General features: G+C 41.9%; 1 protein-coding gene across 1 annotated transcript in view; it reads right to left on the bottom strand.

The window, feature by feature from the left end:
• Positions 1–1712: 1712 nt before the first annotated feature.
• Positions 1713–22012, bottom strand: part of METTL16 (methyltransferase 16, N6-methyladenosine) — an 80481-nt gene continuing 60181 nt past the window's right edge. The window contains exons 7-10 of the mRNA XM_044248145.1: positions 16700–16769; positions 15109–15198; positions 2614–2787; positions 1713–2486 (exon numbers count right to left, since the gene is read on the bottom strand). Coding sequence (XP_044104080.1) covers positions 1860–2486; positions 2614–2787; positions 15109–15198; positions 16700–16769 — 961 coding nt within the window. The 3' untranslated portion in view covers positions 1713–1859. The remainder of the gene's footprint in view (positions 2487–2613; positions 2788–15108; positions 15199–16699; positions 16770–22012) is intronic.

The following is a 22012-nucleotide window of genomic DNA, read 5'->3' as shown; positions in this document are numbered from 1 at the left end:
TTTGAACAGGCAGAGAGTGTCTATAAATACGCTATTGTTTTAACAGAGAAAAATAAAAGACATTAAATGAAGTGTAATATAAAATCAAATACACACGTGTACACAAATGCACATCCTTGCACACCCACGTTATCAATGTAAAGAGAGACCAGAAGGAAATCCTGAAATAGCCATAATGGTCATGAGACTGTGACGAGGAGTGACCCGGTTGTTTTCTTCTCTCATTTTCCACATCTTTAATGAGCACGTTCTACTCTGTGGGACCCTGGGTATTGGTTTTCTCATCCTGTCAGCGATTCTTCTGAAGGGCTGGGGCTGGGGGTGTTCACAGAGCTCTCAGAAATAATGCAGGAGATATATGGATTCTTTTGAGGTCCTTGGACTTATAGTGAAGAACACTAGTTAATATGTTCTATTGGGCAGCTCTGTCTTTGCTGACAGAGGGAAGTATAATACAGTCCTATTTTTATTTCTTTTATCTCTGCTGAGGGCCAGGTCTAGGTGCTGCCAAGACGGGCCAAGTTCATCAGTTTTCTGCCCGAACGAACAGCCACCTTTCAAAAGCATGGGTTAACTACTCAGCCCCCGTCTACTCTGTGGACAGGAAGGGGCTCTGGCACTGTATTTAGAGAGTTCAGTCTAGACAGAGCCTTAGACCACTGGTATAAAATCACACTCAAGGTATGAAAGTTAAGCACAGCAGAGGGTAACTGAGACACCAAGAGAACAAAAAAAGAGACGCCCCCTTTCCAGAAGCATTCCTGCTGAGCCCTGAGACATTCCAATGAGAAACATGTTTTAAGAACATGGTCACCCTGGCCTCAGAATTCTCCAGTACCAACAGGTAAGCACCGAAGAGATTACAAGGGAACTCACAAAAAGCAACAGCTGATCAGCTATAACTTCTCTGCCAATAGATGAGACCTTCTTAAGCAACCTACTGCTCATAACTATCTTGCTCCATTTCTTATTTCTACCATCAGTCATTTATCTGTTCAAGCTATGAAAATACACCCCTCAATCCCAGGATTCAAACAGGACTGACAGATTTCAATTCTGAATACTTTTATATTAAAAATAAAACAAAGTTCCACTTCAAATATCAAAAGAAAAAAAAAAATCACACATCAGTAAACCCACTACAGAACAGTACTTTCAAATAGTTTGGAGGTAGGGCGGGGTATGGCTTCACTCCATTGTGTCTCAGTCACAACAGCGTGAGTTTTGCTCACCTAACTCTGTTTCACCTCAAAACAGATGTTAAGTCAGGAAATGACGTTTCCAGGTGCCCTCCAGGTCAGCCCTTCTTCCTGGCATTACTAAGCTTTCTCTCCCTGACTCTTCACCACCTACCATTAGGCCAGGTCCTTTCTTATGACTGATGCAGGGGTACTCAATCCTATGTAGCCAGGGGTCTAGAAGAGGGCACAGGGCCTATGTGTCCGGTGTACTGCCTCCATTCAGAGAAAGAGAAAGCCAACCCCCCTCACGAAGTAACTAGGGCTGACACAGCAAGACGCTCTGTAGTTTGGACCCAGACCAGACTCCAAAAATAGTCCTTTCAGCCTCAGCCTAAAGCTAAGGTGGTCAGCTTAAGTCAGGTTTAAATACCTCCTGATTTTACTGATCGCTTTTTGTTGAAACTGGTAACAATTTTTCCTCATGAACATGATACTAATGCCCAATAACTTTAAAAGGGGGGGTGGTGGGAGTGTTTTAAAATAGATGAATTTATTTATTTTTTTTTTTTTTTGAAGTTAATTGCACATAATGTTATCAGTGGGCCTATGGTGGAATGAATGCCTCTTGCCACCCTGAAGCAGGCTACTTTATAGAAACTTACCCAATTGTGCAAGCAGTTAACTAGCAACAAGTCTGAAAATTTGGTTACGGATATAAGTACAAAGCTGGTTCATCAAATCCCTGTTCTGGCCCTCAACCCAATGCATTTCAACTAAAGCATCATCCACTTCCTTCTTCACATTTATCAAACACTTGAATAGGTAATGTCCAGCCACTCCTTGGAGATGGCTCCCTTTTTCAGACACTGGACTGCTGAACTGCTCAGAAGCCTCTCGGTCCTGGGCTCCATTGCTAGAGCCTTTACAACTCTCCAAAACCTCCATCCCTCCCTTCTCCTCACTCCTTTCATCCTCCATGTGTTCTGGGTTTTCTTCTTGGGGAAGTGGATCCTGGTTTGAGCAATGGCCCTCAACAGTGGCAGACTCGCCTTCCTGTGTGGCGGGCTCGCATGGGACACTCTCCTGGGGGCCCTGGGCCAAATCTTGGCCACTACCCAACTCTCTGGGGGTGGTGGACTTTTTCTCCTCCAAGGCTTGGATGACATCCTCAGGAGCTCGGGGAACTTCTCTCAATTGTCTCACTCGTTCTCTTTTCTTTCTCCTTAAATGAATCCAGGAGTTTTCTATTGCTGTTAGGAAAAGGCTAACTTCTTCCTTTCCACAGGGAACGCGTTTATGCTGGACCTATTTGGAGGAAGAACAGAATTTTAGAGGAAATCACTTTTGTCTTAACGCCTTTAAAAAAAACAAAAAAGAGGAGAAAGGAAAAAAGAGATTGTTGTAAGATTCTTCAATGTGCTTAACCAGGTACCTTCAGGTCAGTGAGGATTTTTTCAATCCATGCTGTCACCACCACTATGCCTTCCACTGCCTCTGAGCCCAGCGATGATGCTTTGAGGGACAATTCTTTCATCACAGACTCCAACACTATGAACGTAATGGGTTTCCTTGACTTCTCTAATTTTCTTCGCTTACTGGGTGGTGACTAAAAGAAAAAGAAGGGATGGGGGAAGAAGGGAAAGTTATCCAAATAATCAAATCCTATGCATTGTAATGAACTTGACTAGGAACATTTCCATGACTTCTACTACAAAACACAGAGCACTAAAAACATAAAGAAAGGCCTTTGCATGTTTAATTTTAATACTAAAACAACTATGCCAAATAGATTGATCACCTCTTCATTTTATAGAAAGGAAAACTAAGATACAAAGATATGTAACCAGCTCAAGGTCACATAGCTAGTAATTTGGAAAGTTAGAACCGAACCCCAAACCCAGGTTCTTTGCCATGGGCTATCTGTATATAATACCCCCCAATTACTAAATGTCCTTAATCTACATGTTGTGCCCAACACATGCCTGTACAATTATTTATTTCATGGCAACTTAAAGGCCCTGGGGGCACTGTGTTCTCTTCTCTAAAGAACTACATGGTTTAGAGGCACCAGGGTGGCTCAGGCCATTGAGCATCTGCCTTCCGCTTGGGTCCTAACCCAGGGGTCCTGGGATCGAGCCCCAAGTCGGGAATCCTTACTCAGCGGGGAGTCTACTTCTCCCTCTTCCTCTGCCCCTCCTCCTGCTCAAGCTCTCTCTCAAATAAATAAATAATAATCTTTTAAAAAAAGAAAAGAAAGAAAAAGAACTGCATGGTTTAAAAATCACCTATGTGGGGGCGCCTGGGGGGCTCAGTGGGTTAAAGCCTCTGCCTTCGGCTCAGGTCATGATCCCAGGGTCCTGGGATCGAGCCCCACATCGGGCTCTCTGCTCAGCGGGGAGCCTGCTTCCTCCTCTCTCTCTGTCTGCCTCTCTGCCTGCTTGTGATCTCTGTCAAATAAATGAATAAAATCTTAAAAAAAAAAAAAAATCGCCTATGTGTAGTCTAAGTTGATACTTGTTGAGGCTTGAAGGAAAGCAGCTGGTTAGCCACAGCCTATGAGATCATATGTGAGGAAAGTCCAGGGCCACTAGGATCAAATGGGCAGAGCAGGAGGCCTGCTGCACCTTGGTTAATGTTAGGACCAAACCAACAGCTAGCTGAACACTGCCTCTCTGCTGGAGGAGGAGATACCAGTAGTGAAAAGAAGAGTGGATTTTAAAACTAGTCCCACAAAATTCAAGACTGTCATCTTTCATGGGCACCTGGGTGGCTCAGTGGGTTAAAGCCTCTGCCTTCGGCTCAGGTCATGATCCCAGGATCCTGGGATTGAGCCCCGCATCGGGCTCTCTGCTTGGAGGGGAGCCTGTTTTCTCCTCTCTCTCTCTGCCTACTTAGGATCTCTGTCAAATTAAAAAAAAAAAAAAAAAAAAAAAAGACGGTCATCTTTCAATTTCAAGCTTAGGAAGTGAACTATACTCTACCCACTAGAGGGACTCAAGTTCCATTTAAAAAACTAAATGACATTGCTGTATTTAAAACTAATTTCTCTAAAGTAAAAGTTCACCGAATTTTTAGTGACTCTTAGCTAAGAACAGATATATCATGAACACTTTAAGAGACAAACCTGTACCTGTTGGCAACATTTATCAAAACTTTAAAAAATTGGGGCACCTGGGTGGCTCAGTAGGTTAAAACTTTAAAAAATCAAGATAATTCTAATGGTTAGGGTCAAAATGAGCAGGTAAGGATTATAAGGAGAAGGCTCATAAAGAGGGAACACCTTAGTCAGCTACGAAGACCTTTTCCTGCAAAAAGCAGCCCCACAGTGGTGATGTCACTGCAAATCCACCTAGAAACACTAACCGAACAAATGCGTAGGCACACAGAGTCACATCCACTTACTGGGGGAGGCCTTGTACAGACTTAACCAGCAATTCCACATCATATAAATACACAACAAAACAGCCAGTTTTTTTCTATGCTAGAAAACCTCTAGATCATATTTCTATGAAATAATCTATATTTTCCCTTTATACCAGCTATCAACTAAAAAAATAAAAACAGGGACACCTGGGTGGCTTGGTTGGTTAAGTGCCTGCCTTTGGCTCAGGTCATGATCCCAGGGTCCAGAGATCAGGCTCCTTGCTTAGCAGGTAGCCTCATTCTTCTCTCTCTGCCTGCCACTCCCCCTGCTTATCCTTTCACTCTTTCTATCAAATAAATAAATAAAATCTTAAAAATAAATAAATAAAATTAAAACTAAAAAAGGAAATTAAAGAACACTAGAAAACAAGCTTAGAAGAAAAGGCAGGATGCCTGAGTGGCTCAGTTGGTTAAGCGTCTGCCTTTGGCTTAGGCCATGATCCCAGCTTCCTGGGATCCAGCCCCTCATTGCTGCTCAGCAGTGAGTTTGCTTCTTCCTCTCCCTCTGACTTTGCCCCTCCCCTCTACTTGTGTGCTTTCATGCAAGCTCTTCTCTATCAAAGAAATAAATAGAATCTTTAAAGGAGAAAAAGAAGGAAAAGAAAGAAAGAAAAAATAAAAAACAAAAAACAAAGGGTTTATACATGACTAAGAACCTGCTCTTGAAAAATAAATCATGGACTCCAAGCTCTGAGTCTGAACTTATTCAAATAATGTTTCAGACAAGATGAGACAAATTCATATTGATATTAACCCAGAAGTACTGTTATTTCTCAATCACCTAGCATAAGATAATTTCTACAGTCTACTTAGAGTCTAACCGTTTTCACTAAGAAGCTTAAGATGTGATTATTAAGCTGGGGAGGAAGTAAGTTAGTGGTGTGTAGGAGGGGGCTGGGGAATGAGAACCAGATTCTCCAGCCCACTTCCCAATATCCGAAGATGTTACTACGGACAGATCACTGTACCAGGATCATACCGGACAACCCACTTGGCACACCAAAGGTCACCAAGAAATAAGGCTGAAAAAATAGCACCTCATATCTCTTCTGACAGAGATGATAATCATTGTGCTTAAATTCCAATGAACAAAGTGAAGATGCTGCTGTTCCTCAATCTCTGTGGCCTACAATAGTGTTTGTCCAAAAGAAAAAAAGGACTCATCATTTCTAGAACTTACAGGAGAGAAATGCATCCTCACTGAACCTAATAAGAGCTCTATTAGGGATCCACTTTCCAACTTCTGAGGGAGTCAGAAATAACAAAATAGACAACTTATTACCCTATGACCCCAGGGTGAAAATGAAAACTTCTGTATCTCAAAAACAGGTCCTTTACCTGGCACTGTGGCCCCACTTTTTCATATATAAAGGCCAAAAAATAAATCGGGTACTTCAAATACTTCTAGTGAACTGCTTTAAAGATTTACATATATATATTTGAGAGGGAGATGGAGATCACAGGCATGCGGACACAGGGAGAGGGGCAGAGGGAGAGAATCTCAAGCAGACTCCCTGCTAAGCACAGAGTCAGGCTGGCTCCATCCCATGATCATGAGCCAAAATCAAGAGTCGGACATTCAACTGAATGAGGCACTCAGGAGCCCCCTTAGTGAACTGCTTTAATACACATGTACATATACACAGTCACAGGACTGTTTTAGTTTTTTTTAAGATTTTATTTATTTGTCAGAGAGAGTGAGAAAGGAGAGAATGCACAAGCAGGGGTAACAGCAAGCAGAGACAGGGAGCCTGATGCAGGACTCAATCCAAGGACCCTGGATCATGACCTGAGCTGAAGGCTGACACTTAAACAACTAAACCTCCCAGGCATCCTGGGATTCTCAGTTTTTCAAACATTTTTAAGAAGATTTACCCATGTATTTGAGAGAGAAAATGCACCCATGAGCAGGGGGAGAGGCAGAAGGAAAGGAAGAAGAGGGAGAAGCAGACTCCCTGCTGAGTGTAAAGCCCCAATATGGGGTTTGATCCCATGACCCCTGAGATCATGACGTGAGCCGAAATCAAGAGTCAAATGCTTAACTGACTGAGCCACCCATGAGGCCCCCCAAATTCTCAGTTTTTAAATGACTGAAGTTTAACATAAGCTTGGCTTACAGCAAACATTCCTTTCCCCCTTGTGTTTGTACTGAAATTTCTTAGTAGGCAGGGCCAGAGTAAAATACAGGAGCAGGCCTTAAGAAATTAATAGTTAAATTCAACCCCACAGGTCTCTAGTAGCAGGTAATTTTATACCCTGCCACAACACTAGTACAGAAGCTGTTTTCTTCCCATTGAGATGAACTTTGCAAATATGCTTATGATCTCAAACCACTAGTATTTTTCAAAAAATATTTTATTTACTTATTTGAGAGAGAGAGAGAACATGAGCAGGGTGAAGGGCAGAGGGAGAAGCAGACTCTCTGCTGAGCAGGGACCCCCCCCCCACAGTGTGGGACTTGATACTGGGACTCTGGGAGCAAGACCCAAGCAAAGGCAGACGCTTAACTGACTGAGCCACCCAGGTGCCCAGAACCACAAATATTTTAAACAAAGAGTGCTATACTATACTCAAACTTATATCATAAGGTACTTTAAGCAGGCAAGATAAAAAAATTCAACATTTTTTCCTTTTAAGTATTTTATTTATTTGACAGAGAGAGAGAGAGAAAGAGACAGCAAGAAAGGGAATACAGGGACAGGGCGGAACAGGCTTTCTATTGAACAAAGAGCCTGATGTGGGATTAAATCCCAGGACCCTGGGATCATGACCTGGGCAGAAGGCAGACGCTTAATGACTAAGCCACCCAGACACCCCAATAATTCAACATTTTAAAGTATAAAACAAAAGTCACTTATTTACAAGGGGTAGTCTAGTTTACGTGCAGAACTAGAAGGTGAACTTAGAACTGATTTTGGATTAGAAGATATTCTGTATTCCGCAGCTGAAAGGACAATGTGAAAGAAGTTTGGTGAGGAACTCTAAAGCCCATAGGGGATACTGGCTTTCTAACTTTTGAATTACACGGAGATGGGCCTCAAGTGTTATTTTGTTGCATCGTTGAAAATACAGTAGATTGAAACCATAAGTGAACAAAAACAGTTCTTAAATTTTATTATATGTGCTGCCGAAGCGAGCACCAGTTCTTAAATTTTAAAATAGGCTTTACCTAGCAGGGCTGTCTATAAATCTCTTAAATCCTGCTTTTACTTTAATTTCTAGATCTCAGTGGTGCAATCAATCAAGAGACTTCCAAATGAGGTACAACTTGACACAGATCCATGTAATGCCTGTTATGCTTCTGTCGTTAACTAGAGCTAAGGCAAAACCTCCCAAAGAAGCCACAAGATACACAAAATCACTAAGGTCTCCCTAGGCTCTGCAGGAAAGGAAGGGTGTCATTCACTAGAATCTGTGGAGCATGTGGCCACAGCCTCCTTGTTTTGATACACCAACCTCCAGGATGGTCTTGAGGGGAAAGGAGTGCTCTTGCTCTTGGCCACAGGAATGGAGTCCTGCCATTCTGCTGTTCTCTGATTGGCTGATTCCCCCACCCCTGGAAACAAGCAGCAATGCCTGGGAGCTGTGATTCTGAACAGGCTCTAACAATTTGAGAAAGAGAGACAAGGGCCAACAGTGACACCTGACTAGAATATAGACAGGGAGTGTGCCAGCCAGACTACCTTACAAACTATGCCTTATTTGAATGTGTTATCAGCTTTGCTGCCATGAAGTGGATTGAATATTCTGTTGTCTAAGGGTGTAACTTCCTTATTAACAAACAGTTCAGTGGATTTATCTACTGCTATCTTAATCTGACAGGTTCCTTGTTAAAATGTCCTGAAACTGGAGCACCTGGCTGGCTGGCTGAGTTAATAGAGCATGTGACTCCTTTTTGTTACTATTTTTTGAAAATTTTATTTATTGAGAGAGAGAGCAGGGGGAGGAGTAGAGGTTGAGGGAGAAGCAGGCTCCATGTCCAGCAGGGAGTCTGACTGGTGCTTGATCCCAGGACACTGGGATCACAACCTGAGCCCAAAGCTGACTGAGCCATCCAGGCACCCCATGACTTTCTTTAAAATAATTTTTTAAAAAGATTTTATTTATTTGTCACAGAGTGATCAAGCACATAAGCAGAGGGAGAGGGAGGCAGAGGGAGAAGCAGGCTCCCCTCTGAGCAAGGAGCCTGATGCAGGACTTGATTCCAGGACCCAGGGATTGTGACCTGAGCCGAAGGCAGATTACTTAACCGACAGAGCCACTCAGGCGTGCTGGGACTCTTTTAAAAATGATTTTAAGTAATCTCTAAACCCAATGTGGGGCTCAAACTCAAGATCAAGAGTCACATGCTCTACTGAGCCAGCTAAGCACCCCAAAGAGCTTGTGCGTCTTGATATATATATATGTGTGTGTGTGTGTGTGTGTGTGTGTGTGTGTGTATGTATGTGTGTGTGTATATGTATATATATAGGTGTATATGTATATATAATTTTTATATATTATAGTATATTTTATTATATATTAATGTATTAAAATATAGATCATATATAAATAAATTATATACACAAATAAAATTGAATACTATGCAGCCATCAAAAAACCCAAAATCCACGGGGTGCCTGGGTGGCTCAGTGGGTTAAGCCGCTGCCTTCGGCTCAGGTCATGATCTCAGGGTCCTGGGATCGAGCCCCTGTCTGCTCAGCAGGGAGCCTGCTTCCTCCTCTCTCTCTCTGCCTGCCTCTCTGACTACTTCTGATCTGTCAAATAAAGAAAAATCTTAAAAAAAAAAAAAAAACCCCAAAATCTTGCCATTTGCAATGACATGGATGGAACTAGAGGGTATTATGCTAAGTGAAATAAGTCAGTTGGAGAAAGACAATTATCATATGATCTCTCCGATATGAGGAATCTGAGACAGGGCGGGGGGTCATGGGGGGAAGAAGTGAAATAAGATGGGACCAAGGAGGGAGCCAATCCATAAGAGACTCTTAATCTCCGGAAAAAAAACTGAGGGTTACTGAAGGGGTGGCAGGTGGGAGGGATGGGGTAACTGGGTGATAGACACTGGGGAGGCTATATGCTGTGGTGAGTGCTGTGAATTGTTATGACTGATGAATCACAGACCTGTACCCCTGAAACAAATAATACATTATATGTCAATTAAAAAAAAAAAAAAAAAGCAAGGGGGAGAAAAGTCTATGTAGAATGTTATCTAAGAAGGGGTGGTTTATTTATTGTTTCTAAGATTTTTGGGGGGGCCACCTAAGTGGCTCAGTTGGTTAAGCAACTGACTCTTGATTTTGGCTCAGGTCATGATCTCAGAGTTGTGGGATCAGGTCCTGGGTCAGGCTCTGCACTGGGTGTGGAGCCTGCTTAAGATTCTCTCTCACAGGGGCACCTGGGTGGCTCAGTGGATTAAAGCCTCTGCCTTTGGCTTAGGTCATGATCCCAGGGTCCTGGGATCAAGACCTGAATCAGGCTCTCTGCTCAGCAGGGAGCCTGCTCCCTCCCCACCCCCGCTGCCTGCCTCTCTGCCTACTTGTGATCTGTCAAATAAATAAAATCTTAAAAAAAAAAAAAAAGATGGGGCGCCTGGGTGGCTCAGTGGGTTAAGCTGCTGCCTTCGGCTCAGGTCATGATCTCAGGGTCCTGGGATCAAGTCCCGCATCGGGCTCTCTGCTCCGCAGGGAGCCTGCTTCCTCCTCTCTCTCTCTGCCTGCCTCTCTGCCTACTTGTAATCTCTCTCTGTCAAATAAATAAATAAAATCTTAAAAAAAAAAAATAAAATAAACAGGAACTATAAAAAAAAAAAAAAAAAGATTCTCTCTCTCCCTCTGTTCCTCTACCCTCCCCGCCTACCCCCAGCTAGATAGACAGATACATAAATGAATAAATACTTTCTCTTTCCTTTCAAAGTAATCACCACACCCACTGCGGGGCTCAAACTCATGACCCCTTGACCAAGAGTTGCATGCTCTTCTGACTGAGCCAGCCAGTTGTGGTGGTCTGAACCATACATATATAGTTCCTATGTTAAAAGACACATAGAACAGAAGGATAAATTATAATGACACATGGAGCAGGACCAGCCCGACTTCTCAGAGCCCCCTGTTTCCTCATCTAGAAAGTGGGGATAATACCATCTACTTTTACTTGATTGTTGTCAGGTTTAAATAAAAACGACATTAACCTGTGTGATGCATTCAAATAACAAAAAGACTACCCCCAGGGCTTCAATTCTATTAGCTCTATTAATGTCCTGTTCACAATGCTGCACCTTAGTATAAATCCTACACCATTTCCTTTGGCATTTGAAGAAAACTTACTGAGCACCCATCAGATATTGACAACTCCTCCATGAAGTCAGCTCTAACTAGGCCAGCCAGAACTGCTTTTGTTTTGGGAACTCCCTAACTCCCAACCATTCATTTCAGCATTTGCTATTTCGGAGCAATGCTTGTGTGTGTTTCCCACACATAAAACTTGTCATTGTTAAGGACAGAAAATGGTGTCTTCTTTCTTTGGTATTATCACAATGAAGGTCATCCTTAATAAGACACACTGCACCTGGGGTGTGCTCAGTTGGGTTAGTCCTTTGACTTTGGCTCATGTCATGATCTCAGAGTCCTGGGATCAAGCCCTGCATGGGGCGCTCTGCTCAGCTGGGAGCCTGCTTCCCCTTCCCTCTTTGCCTGCCTCTCTGACTACTTGTGATCTCTTTCTCTCTGTCAAATAAATAAATAAAATCTTTTTTTAAAAAAATGGGGCGCCTGGGTGGCTCAGTGGGTTGGGCCGCTGCCTTCGGCTCAGGTCATGATCTCGGGGTCCTGGGATCGAGCCCCGCATCGGGCTCTCTGCTCAGCGGGGAGCCTGCTTCCTCCTCTCTTTCTGCCTGCCTCTCTGCCTGCTTGTGATCTCTGTCAAATAAATAAATAAAATCTTAAAAAAAAAAAAAAAAGATACATTGCTTCTATTTTACAGCCTACGGTATACCCTGGTATGGTACTGGTTTTCAAACCATTTAACAACAGAATCCTTTCAATACATAATATCAATGCAAGCAGATCAGCTCTGATTAAAAGGAGGGAAAGGCCTGAATTACCAACCTGACATCTGCCCCGAGCTGCCAACCCCCTGTGGCACCCGATACAGAATCCCTAATCTTTCTAGAACCAGTGAGAATAGCTATGCAGTAGTAAGGAAAATACTGCCAGGAGATCCTAGCTCTGACACTAACAAGGTTACCTGATTAATATGACCCTTTCCCTCCATCTGATTTCCAAAAGTCCTCTAGTTTTACTCCCTAGACAGGAAAGTCTCCAGGCTTAAAAGAAATATCTTGAACACAGGGCGATAATTTTTTAAAAACAGAGTTCCAGGGCAACGCTCATACCAAGAGTGCACAACTTACTGGGGCCACATTATTTTTCCCTCTTAGTTTGATAAGCATTAAACTTCTGAAAGCAAAGCAAAGCTAAAATAACAGGCTGAGCAATCAGAGAAGCTGGGACAAAGAGGCATTCTCAGTGGCATGTTAAATTTGTAAAGAACAGTCCTCACAATACACTTCCTTATACTCATCATCAGTCAGGACTGATTGTACAAAAATTCTACCAACACTAGGACTCATCTTTTTGTTGCTGAAATAAATGGAGACAGGAGCAATGGACTTACTGTAGGCACCTGAATCAGAATTTTTTTAGCATTCAGCACTAACATAACAGAGTCAGTGGGCTTGAGATAAGTGAAAACAGAAGTTGCCATAGTAACTTGCACATTTATCCTAAAAAGGCAGGGGGGGGGAAGTAGGTCAATATTTCTACTTAACTAGCTCTAGTCCTTGGCTTCCTCCCACTGAAAGCAGCATCCTCTTATCTCTCCATCCCTAATGGGAGCAAGGGCCGGGGGGGAAGTCAGGTGAGCATTTCAAAGAGCGAGGGGTGGGGAGTGGTCGAGGTGAAAGGAAGGAGAACCAAGAGGACAGCCCACTGAAAACCTCAGGAGCGCCCTGGGACTACACCTGGGAAAGCAGCTGCTGATCAAGGGAACCAGTGCTAAGAAACTGTTGCTGGGTTACTGCAAATCAGAAATTGCCATTTTCCCTGTAGCAGTTTGAGTGCACCTAATGGAACACTTGGGAACGTATTATTAACAGTTTTGGGTTGATGGCAGCAGTGGGGAGGGAGTACTCTGGCATGGCAGAAACCTTTGCAAGAGGCATTCTTTGATGGCTGAAACTACGAATAGGGCTCAAGGATGACCTAAAAGACAAGGAGGGAGAAAGGTTCATTTTCAAAATAAGCTGATTCTGCTAACACAGAAACATAGTGCCTTTTGATATTTTGATCTGAAACAGCTACTAATCCAAGAGAGCAAAGGTGACTCTGGACCCTGAGATTACATGGAAAGTGCCAGAGCCCATTATAAGCTCTTCTACCTGTAGTGCCAACAAATGTGGGAAGCAGGTTAAACAGAAAGCATTTGGAAACAGGCACAGTTTCACTTTCCTGCAGCTGCTACTATCTGCACAGGGATGACCCAGTGTTTACACAGGGATAACCTAAAGCATTACTACTGATTTTAACAATTTGGTGTGAAAGCCCCAATACTCTAGAAAATGACAGAAAGGATAATCCTATAGAGAGATTAAAAAAAATTAGAACCATCTTTTTAACAGTAAATATTTCAAACACTAACCTCTAGTCTCCCTACTGCATTGTTCAGAGGTGGGTCTAGACTTCCACATGATAGGTCATTCAAACTTGACTGGGAGATCTCTCTCCTTCTCCCTCTCTCTTTTTTGAACGATTTTATTTATTTGTGGGAGAGCGAGTGAGCGAGTACAAGCTGGAGGAGCAGCAGACAGAGGGAGAAGCAGACTCCCTGATGAGCAAGGAGTCTGATGCAGAGCTTGATCCCAGGACCCTGGGATTAGGACCTGAGCCACCCAGGTGCCCCTGGGAGACTTATTTCAACCAGCAGCACACTTAATAGCAGAATCCAGAAAGGACAGGCTGTTTTAAATGTGAGCCCATGTATTCAGAAATACCTGCAAATTGTCTCCTTGTAGTTCTGCACATGTCCCTATTCCTCTGCAGTGAAGGAAGGGTTAGAGGCTCACAGACACTGCAACATTTAGGATGCCTTGAAAGACCAAGCGCATCGAAGCCTTTGGGAGTTGAGCACCCAGAACAAGCATACTGCACAGACAGGGGATCAGGTACCAGGCACCAGGTCTCCACAAATACTATGGGAAGAAGGAGAGTGCTGAGCAATGTTTGCATAAACTTAAGATGGGAGGCTCCAGGCAACAAGGTCCATCATTCTGTGAATGAACTATGAGAACAAACAGATGCTATTCTATTACCACCTCTTAGTACAGGCCAGTAAAATTATTCAGTCTAACCAGTTCAGAAGTATTTTTCCTTTACCTATGATAACACAGAGGACAAAGAGAAGTTTGTGGAACAAATTATTTTTCTACAACAATCTATTCCAGGGACGCCTGGGTGGCTGAGTAGTTAAGCGTCTCTGCCTTTGGCTCCTGTCATGATTCCAGGACCCTGGGATAGAGCCCCACATCGAGCTCCCTGCTCAGCAGGGAGTCTGCTTCTCCCTCTCTGTCTGCCCCTCCCCTCCTGTTTGTGATCCCTCTCTTCTCCCTCTCAAAATAAATAAAATCTTTAAAAACAAAAATATTCAGGGCACCAGAGCACCTAGGTGGCTCAGTGGGTTAAGCCTCTGCCTTCAGCTCAGGTCATGATCTCAGGGTCCTGGGATCAAGCCCCACACTGGGCTCTCTGCTCAATAGGGAGCCTGCTTCCCCCCACCACCCTGCCTGCCTCTCTGCCTACTTGTGATCTCTCTCTCTCTGTCAAATAAATAAATAAATAAAAACAAAAACATTCCATTCCCCAAAATGTTCAAGCTTAAGCATATGCAAAACAGAGAGACTAGAAAAGTGCCTACCACCCAGCTTCAAAACTCACCAATATTCTAGTGGTAATTTTAAAGCTAACAAAGAACCTTTTACTGGAATGATCCCTAAGTGTTATGCATCAAAAGCCTACAACCCCAAATAGCAATTTCTGTATTCACCAATAACCCCAGAGATAACTACTCTACGAAAGCATCAATAGTAAAGGAAAATAAACAGATTTCAATTTTAATTCTTAAGGAATATCCAACAGAATAATTATACCCACAAGGTGTTTCTATAGGTTACATTACCAGAATTTTTAATTCCTTAAAGACACATTTTCTAATTCACTTATGTCTGCTGAGAAAGAATCACTGTGTTGCACAAACCCAAAGAAAGGCTCCACGGTCACCACAGTCAGCCTTCTAGGACTGTGTCTTGTTTCACAACCACTTCCCATTCCGAAATAAGCATTTGGGATAAACTTCAGGGAAACCGAGGCAGTACAGATTTAGTTCATTTCTGACCTACTATAGCCCACCATGTGCTGGCATTTAGAGAAGCTAAAGCAAAATCTCTACTTACTGGTACTGTAACATCGTCATAAAAACTCCAAGCTAAAGCCCATCTCATTGTCCGACCTTGACAGAATTCGGTGTAGGTGACTTTAGGAACCTGAAACCAACAAACATGGCATCTCATTAAACTGAAGTAATTCTAGCAATGTTCTGCGTTGCTGCCTCATGCTAATTATTTCTTTGTTTTCCTTTTTATCAGTTAACATAACACTACTATCCCAAAACAGTTATGCATAGCTGTCTAATAATCAATTAATAAATTATCTTTCAACAAAGATGTGGGTTTTTTCCTCTCCCAAAGTATTAGAATTTATTTTTTTATTTTTTTAAAGATTTTATTTATTTATTTGACAGAGAGAAATTACAAATAGATGGAGAGGCAGGCAGAGAGAGAGAGAGGGAAGCAGGCTCCCTGCTGAGCAGAGAGCCCGATGCGGGACTCGATCCCAGGACCCTGAGATCATGACCTGAGCCGAAGGCAGCGGCTTAACCCACTGAGCCACCCAGGCGCCCCCAAAGTATTAGAATTTAGAGTTCTGGTTTGAAGGTCCAAATATTCAAAACATCCAAAATAACATAGCTCTTCAAAGAACCGCTGGTAAATGGTTCAAATGTTTTTTTTTTTTTTCCCTTTTCTTTTCTTTTTGGAAAAAGAGCCACCAAAGCTTAACTAGATAAAGCTGTGTAGTCGATCTTTTGTCTATCAAATTTAAGGGCGAAAATAAAACTACTTTGTGGCTGTTAGAATTTTAACAAAGAAAAGGTGTGACAGGGAAAATGTCTGAAAGAAACCAGAAATCAGAAACTTGGTTTCTATCTGACCACACATTTGATCCCCTTTTCTGAAAAGTCACCTGGCTCAAGCTTACCTGTGCCCCAACAATATAAACTGGGAGAGGTGTCAGGCGTCAGTATTAATTTGCCACCTGCTTTTCAAAAGAGAAGCAAGGGGCTGAATTCATGTGGACTGCACCATAAAGAGCAGCACACTTGAATGATTATCATTCTAGTTCTAGTTACTAGGTATATAACCCAGAACAAGCCCCTTTAACTTATGTAACCTTCAGTTTCTGCAATCATAAAAGAGTCAGATGTAGAAGAGTGGCAGGTAGAACCAGGTTTTTTGATTTCTAATACATCTCTGACATTGTACTCATTCTGTTTTCCCCCATCTTTTCTGTTATGATTGTCAAGTAGACCTTTAAAAAATAATTTATAAAAAACCTCTTTTACGGGGTGCCTGGGTGGCTCAGTGGGTTGAGCTGCTGCCTTCAGCTCAGGTCATGATCTCAGGATCCTGGGATCGAGTCCCACATCGGGCTCTCTGCTTAGCAGGGAGCCTGCTTCCCTTCCTTTCTCTCTGCCTGCCTCTCTGCCTACTTGTGATCTCTCTCTCTCTCTCTCTCTCTCTCTCTCTGTCAAATAAATAAATAAATAAATCTTTTTTTTTTTTTTTTTTTAAAAAAACCTCTTTTACAAAATTAAAAAATAAGAAAACAAAAAAACACATTTAGGGTTTTAAGGTATAAAGGAAATTCCCATACTCTAATTACCATCAAAAGTAGATATACCCCGGAATAATAACGACAAAGACTGACCCCTTGTATTCGAAGTTCTTCCTTCAGAGGAGCCAGGCTGCATTTTTTCCCCAGCATACAGCTATACCACCTAGGAAGAAAAAAATCAGAGAAGTAAAACATCGTTTATGTGGTTACATTTTTTAATTAAGCATTTTTCACACTAACAAAATGAGAACAGCAAAAAATTTTGAGTTAAGTTACAAGTAACAATAACAAAAATTATATTTAGACAAAGAGCAAACCTAGCAAAGGAAAACAAAGGCACCTGGGTGGCTCAGTCAGTTAAGCATTTGCCTTTAGCTCAGGTCATGTCATGATCCTGGGGTCCTGGGATCAAGTCCCATGTATTAGGAGGGCTCCCTGCTCAGTGGGGAGTTTGCTTCTCCCTCTGCCCTCCCCACTGCTCGTGTTCTCTCTCACATAAATAAATAAAATCGTAAAAAAGTAAAAATTTAAAAAGGGAAAACAAACCCAAAGCAATTTAAAAAAACAAAAACCCACTAAGCCTCTCCAAGGATTCAGGACTGTACATGTTTGGAAAGAGGGTGAAAAAGAGAGAGCTCTCTGCTGTGACAGTCAGAATAAAGGCCATTTAGCTCTAGGACAGAAATTAATTAATAAATAGCAGTAAAAACATGTATACCTGAAAGTACTACAATGTTGTATGTCAAATTATACCTCAACTAAAAGAAGTATAAACAGGTGAACCACGAGAGACTATGGACTCAGAAAAACAATCTGAGGGGTTTGACGTGGCGGGGGGGTGGGAGATTGGGGTACCAGGAGGTGGGTATTATAGAGGGTACGGATTGCATGGAGCACTGGGTGTGGTGAAAAAAATAATGAATACTGTTTTTCTGAAAATAAATAAATTGAATAAATAAATAAATAAATAAGTATAAACAATCACCTATATCATCTTAATAAAAATTATAAAATCTAGGGGCACCTGAGTGGCTCAGTGTGTGTGGGCCTCTGCTTTTGGTTTGGGTCATGATCCCAGGGTCCTGGGATCAAGCCCCACGTCGGGCTTTCTGCTCAACAGGGAGCCTGCTTCCTCCTCTCTCTCTGCCTGCCTTTCTGCCTACTTGTGATCTCTGTCAAATAAATAAATAAATAAATAAAATCTTTAAAAAAAGAATTATAAAATCTGACATGGACCTAATACTTTTGAGATGACCTCACCTGCAAAGGATTTAAGGATATATATTATTTCAAAGGAATATGAAATCAATTTCTTTTATTAGTAAACATAAATCTACAAGTCGGAATGGGGAGAAGATGGGAATGAACTAGTTAAAAGGTAAAAGATGGGAGTGAACTAGTTAAAGGAGTGTCTAGTCAAAAAGACATAGAATTTAGGGCTGCCTGGGTGGCTCAGGCATTGAGTAGCTGCCTTCAGCTCGGATCATGATCCCAGTGTCCTGGGATCAAGCCCGGCATCTGGCTCCTTGTTCGGGGGGAGGCCTGCTTCTCCTTCTCCCGCTCCCCCTGCTTATGTTCTCTCTCTCGCTATGTCTCTGTCAAATAAATAAAAAATCTTAAAAAAATAAACATAGAAGTTAGTCTGTGAAAGATTAACTACTATGTTTTCTATCATAATTAACTAGGAAACTTACCAAATATATATAACAATTGTTTTTCAGACACTGGACAATTGCAGGGAAGACCTATAACCTCTGGGAGAGAAACAAACCAGGTGAGTCCCATAACTGTCAGAGCATACTGCCTGAAGAGCCCAATAATCTTGAACTGGTGAGCAACAGACTGGATTTCAAAGGCCCAGGCAGAAAGGATTTGAAGAGCAAATCGTAAGAGAGGAAGGACTTGCACAGAGAGAGAATTCTGGGCTTCTGCAGAATTATTTCCTGGAATTTTTTTTTTTTTTTTAAAGATTTTATTTATTCGACAGAGAGAGACATAGCAAGAGAGGAAACACAAGCAGTGGGATAGAGAGAGTGAGAAGCAGGCCTCCTGAGGAGCAGGGACCCGGATGTCGGGCTCGATCCCAGAACCCTGGGATCATGACCTGAGCGGAAGACAGACGCTTAACCTATGGAGCCACCCACTGCCCCTCCTTGGAATATTCTGCAGAATAAGGATTTGCACCTGTGAAGTGGAACTTCAGACGAGGGAAAGAATTCTCAGAGGAGCGCCTGATTGTCTTAGTCGGTTAAGTGTCCAACTCTAGATTTCTGCTCTTGTCATGTCAGGGTCCTGGGACCAAGCCCTGATATGGACTCCACACTCAACAGGGAGTCTGCTTAAGGATTCTCTCTCCCTCTCCCTGCTCCATCTCTAAAATAAATAAATACATCTTTAAAAAAAATTCCCCAGAAAATAGTAAGCTGAACAACTGGAGTCCAGACATAACCAGACTAGTTTGCAATTCTACTGGCCAGAGGAGAAAGCGCTTGTTAATAAAAGGGGCATCTCGGGCACCTGGGTGGCTCAGTGGGTTAAGCCGCTGCCTTCGGCTCAGGTCATGATCTCAGGGTCCTGGGATGGAGGCCCACATCGGGCTCTCTGCTCAGCAGGGAGCCTGCTTCCTCCTCTCTCTCTGCCTGCCTCTCTGCCTGCTTGTGATCTCTCTCTGTCAAATAAATAAATAAAAAATCTTTAAAAATAAATAAATAAATAAATAAAAGGGGCATCCGGGCGAATGGGTGGCTCAGTGGGTTAAGCCGCTGCCTTCGGCTCAGGTCATGATCTCAGGGTCCTGGGATCGAGTCCCGCATTGGGCTCTCTGCTCAGCAGGGAGCCTGCTTCCTCCTCTGTCTCTCTGCCTGCCTCTCTGCCTACTTGTAATCTCTCTCTGTCAAATAAATAAATAAAATCTTTTTTAAAAATAAATAAATAAATAAAAGGGGCATCTATCTAGTGGAGTCCTAGAATGAGTCTAGAGGCTATTCTATATTTACCCTAACAAAGCTTAAAAGTAAAACTCAAAAGGATCAAAGATCACCAGTAACTTAAGTAAGCATCAAAATCTGACATTCTTTAAAGGAACACAATGAAATACAATACCCCAAAATGTAAGATTTGCAATGTCTAGCATCCAATAAAAAAGGACCAGATGTTTGTAAAAGAGGTAGGATAATGACCTGCAACCAGGATAAAAAAAAATCAATCATTAGAAACAAATCAAGAAATAAGAGATGGATGAAATTAGCAGATGGTGGACATTAAAACCACTCTTAGAAATATGTTCCATAACAAAACACAGACATGGTGAGGAGCATGAGGGAAGATATAAAAACCAACCAAATGGAACTTAGAGACATGAAAGTTATGGTACCTAAAATGAAAAATTCACTGGATAGGATTAACAACATATTAGACTCTGCAAAAGAAAAGACCTGTGAAGACACAGCAACAAACTATACAAAATAGGGGGTGCCTGGGTGGCTCAGTGGGTTAAGCCACTGCCTTCGGCTCAGGCCATGATCTAAGGGTCTTGGGATCGAGTCCTACATCGGGCTCTCTGCTCAGCAGGGAGCCTGCTTCCCTTCCTCTCTCTGCCTGCCTCTCTGCCTACTTGTGATCTCTGTCTGTCAAATAAATAAAAATAAAATTAAAAAAAAAAAGAAAGAAAGAAAGAAAGAAACTATACAAAATAAAGCACACTGCGGGAAAAGAAGATGGGGGGGGGGAAACACAGCACATGTGACCTGTGGGACACTATAAAGCAACACACATTAAGTGGTATTTCAGAAAAGGGATATAATAATAATCAACTAAAAAAAAGTAACAAGAGAATCATAGTTTTCTTAAACATTTAAATCTTACATAAAATGTTTAAAAGTATGATGACACCAGGAATGATGTCCACCCTCCACTTCTATTCAAAATTATACTAGAGATTCTAGTTGATACAATAAAGTGACAAAATGCACGTGGACTGACAAGAAAGAAAACTGTCTCTTTAAACAGAAGACATGATCATCTATGTAGAAAATTCTTTGAAATCTAGGGAAAAGCTACTAGAATAAATGAATTCAGAAAGGTCACAGAATAAAAGCTCAATATAAAATCAACTGTATTTCTGTAAACTAGAAATTAAAATTTAAAAATTCAATTTACAATAGCTTCAAAATATATGAAATACTTAGGAATAAAATTAACATAATATGTGCAATAAAACCATCAAACACTGCTGAAAGAATTCTAAGATCTAAATAAATGAAGAGCTACACCATGTTGGGATGTAAGATTTAATGTTGTTAAGCTATCAGTTCTTTCCAATTTGATCTATAAAATCAATAAAGTCCCAACCAAAATCCCAGTAGGCTTTTTCATAGAAACCAATTCTAAAAGTTATACAGAAATAAAAGATTTCAAATAGCCAAAACAATTTTTTCTATTTTTTTTTGAAGATCTTATTTCTTTATTTGATAGAGAGAGAGAGAGAGAGAGAGAGAGCGAGTGAGCGAGCAGAAGTAGGCAGAGCAACAGGCGAGGGAGAAGCAGATTTTGCTGAGCAGGGAGCCTGATGCAGGGCTTGATCCCAGTACCCTAGGATCACGACCTGAGCCAAAGACAGCTGCTTAATCAAATGAGCCACCCACGCCAAAACAACTTTTTGAAAAAGAACAACAAAATCAGAGGACCTACACTACTGAATTCAAGACTTACTATAAAGCTCTGATATCAAGACAGTATGGTAATGGCATAAATATAGACATACAGATCAAGAGAATGGAATGTAGTCCAGAAACAGACTCACTTATATGATCAGCTGATGTTTTTAAATTTTATTTTTTAAATTAAGATTATTTATTTATTTGTCAGAGAGAGAGAGAGAGAGAGAAAGAGTGAGTGAGCATAGGCAGGCAGAGGCAGAGAGAGAAGCAGGATCCCTGCTGAGCAAGGAGCCCGTTGTGGGACTCGATCCCAGGATGCTGGGATCACGACCTGAGCCGAAGGCAGCCGCTTAACCAACTGAGCCACCCATGCATCCCGATCAGCTAATTTTAAACCAAGGTACCCAAAGTTTACTTTTCAAAAGACACTGTTACAAAAATAAAAAGGCAAACCACACTGGGAAGAAATACTTGCAAAACACATCTGATAAAGGGCTTGTATCCAGCATATATAAGGAACTCCTTAATAAACAGATAGAAAGAGATATATAGGGAGACTTCTAGATTCTAGTCCAACATATAAGAAGTTGGAAGTCACTATACTGTTTAAGTAAAAAGCCTAGCCATCTGAAAAGCTAGTAACTCTTCCTAGATCATTCACAGAAGCAACTCAAAGGGGAAAGAACTGCCTCTAAAATTAGAGAGACCAATAAGTAAATACAAAGAGCCACAACTCCCTAGAGCAGAA

The sequence above is a fragment of the Neovison vison genome, chromosome 5, assembly GCF_020171115.1.
Source record: "Neovison vison isolate M4711 chromosome 5, ASM_NN_V1, whole genome shotgun sequence".
NCBI lineage: Eukaryota > Metazoa > Chordata > Mammalia > Carnivora > Mustelidae > Neogale > Neogale vison.
The sequence above is the reverse complement of the archived record's forward strand: the minus strand, read 5'-3'. Positions and strand labels throughout refer to the sequence as shown.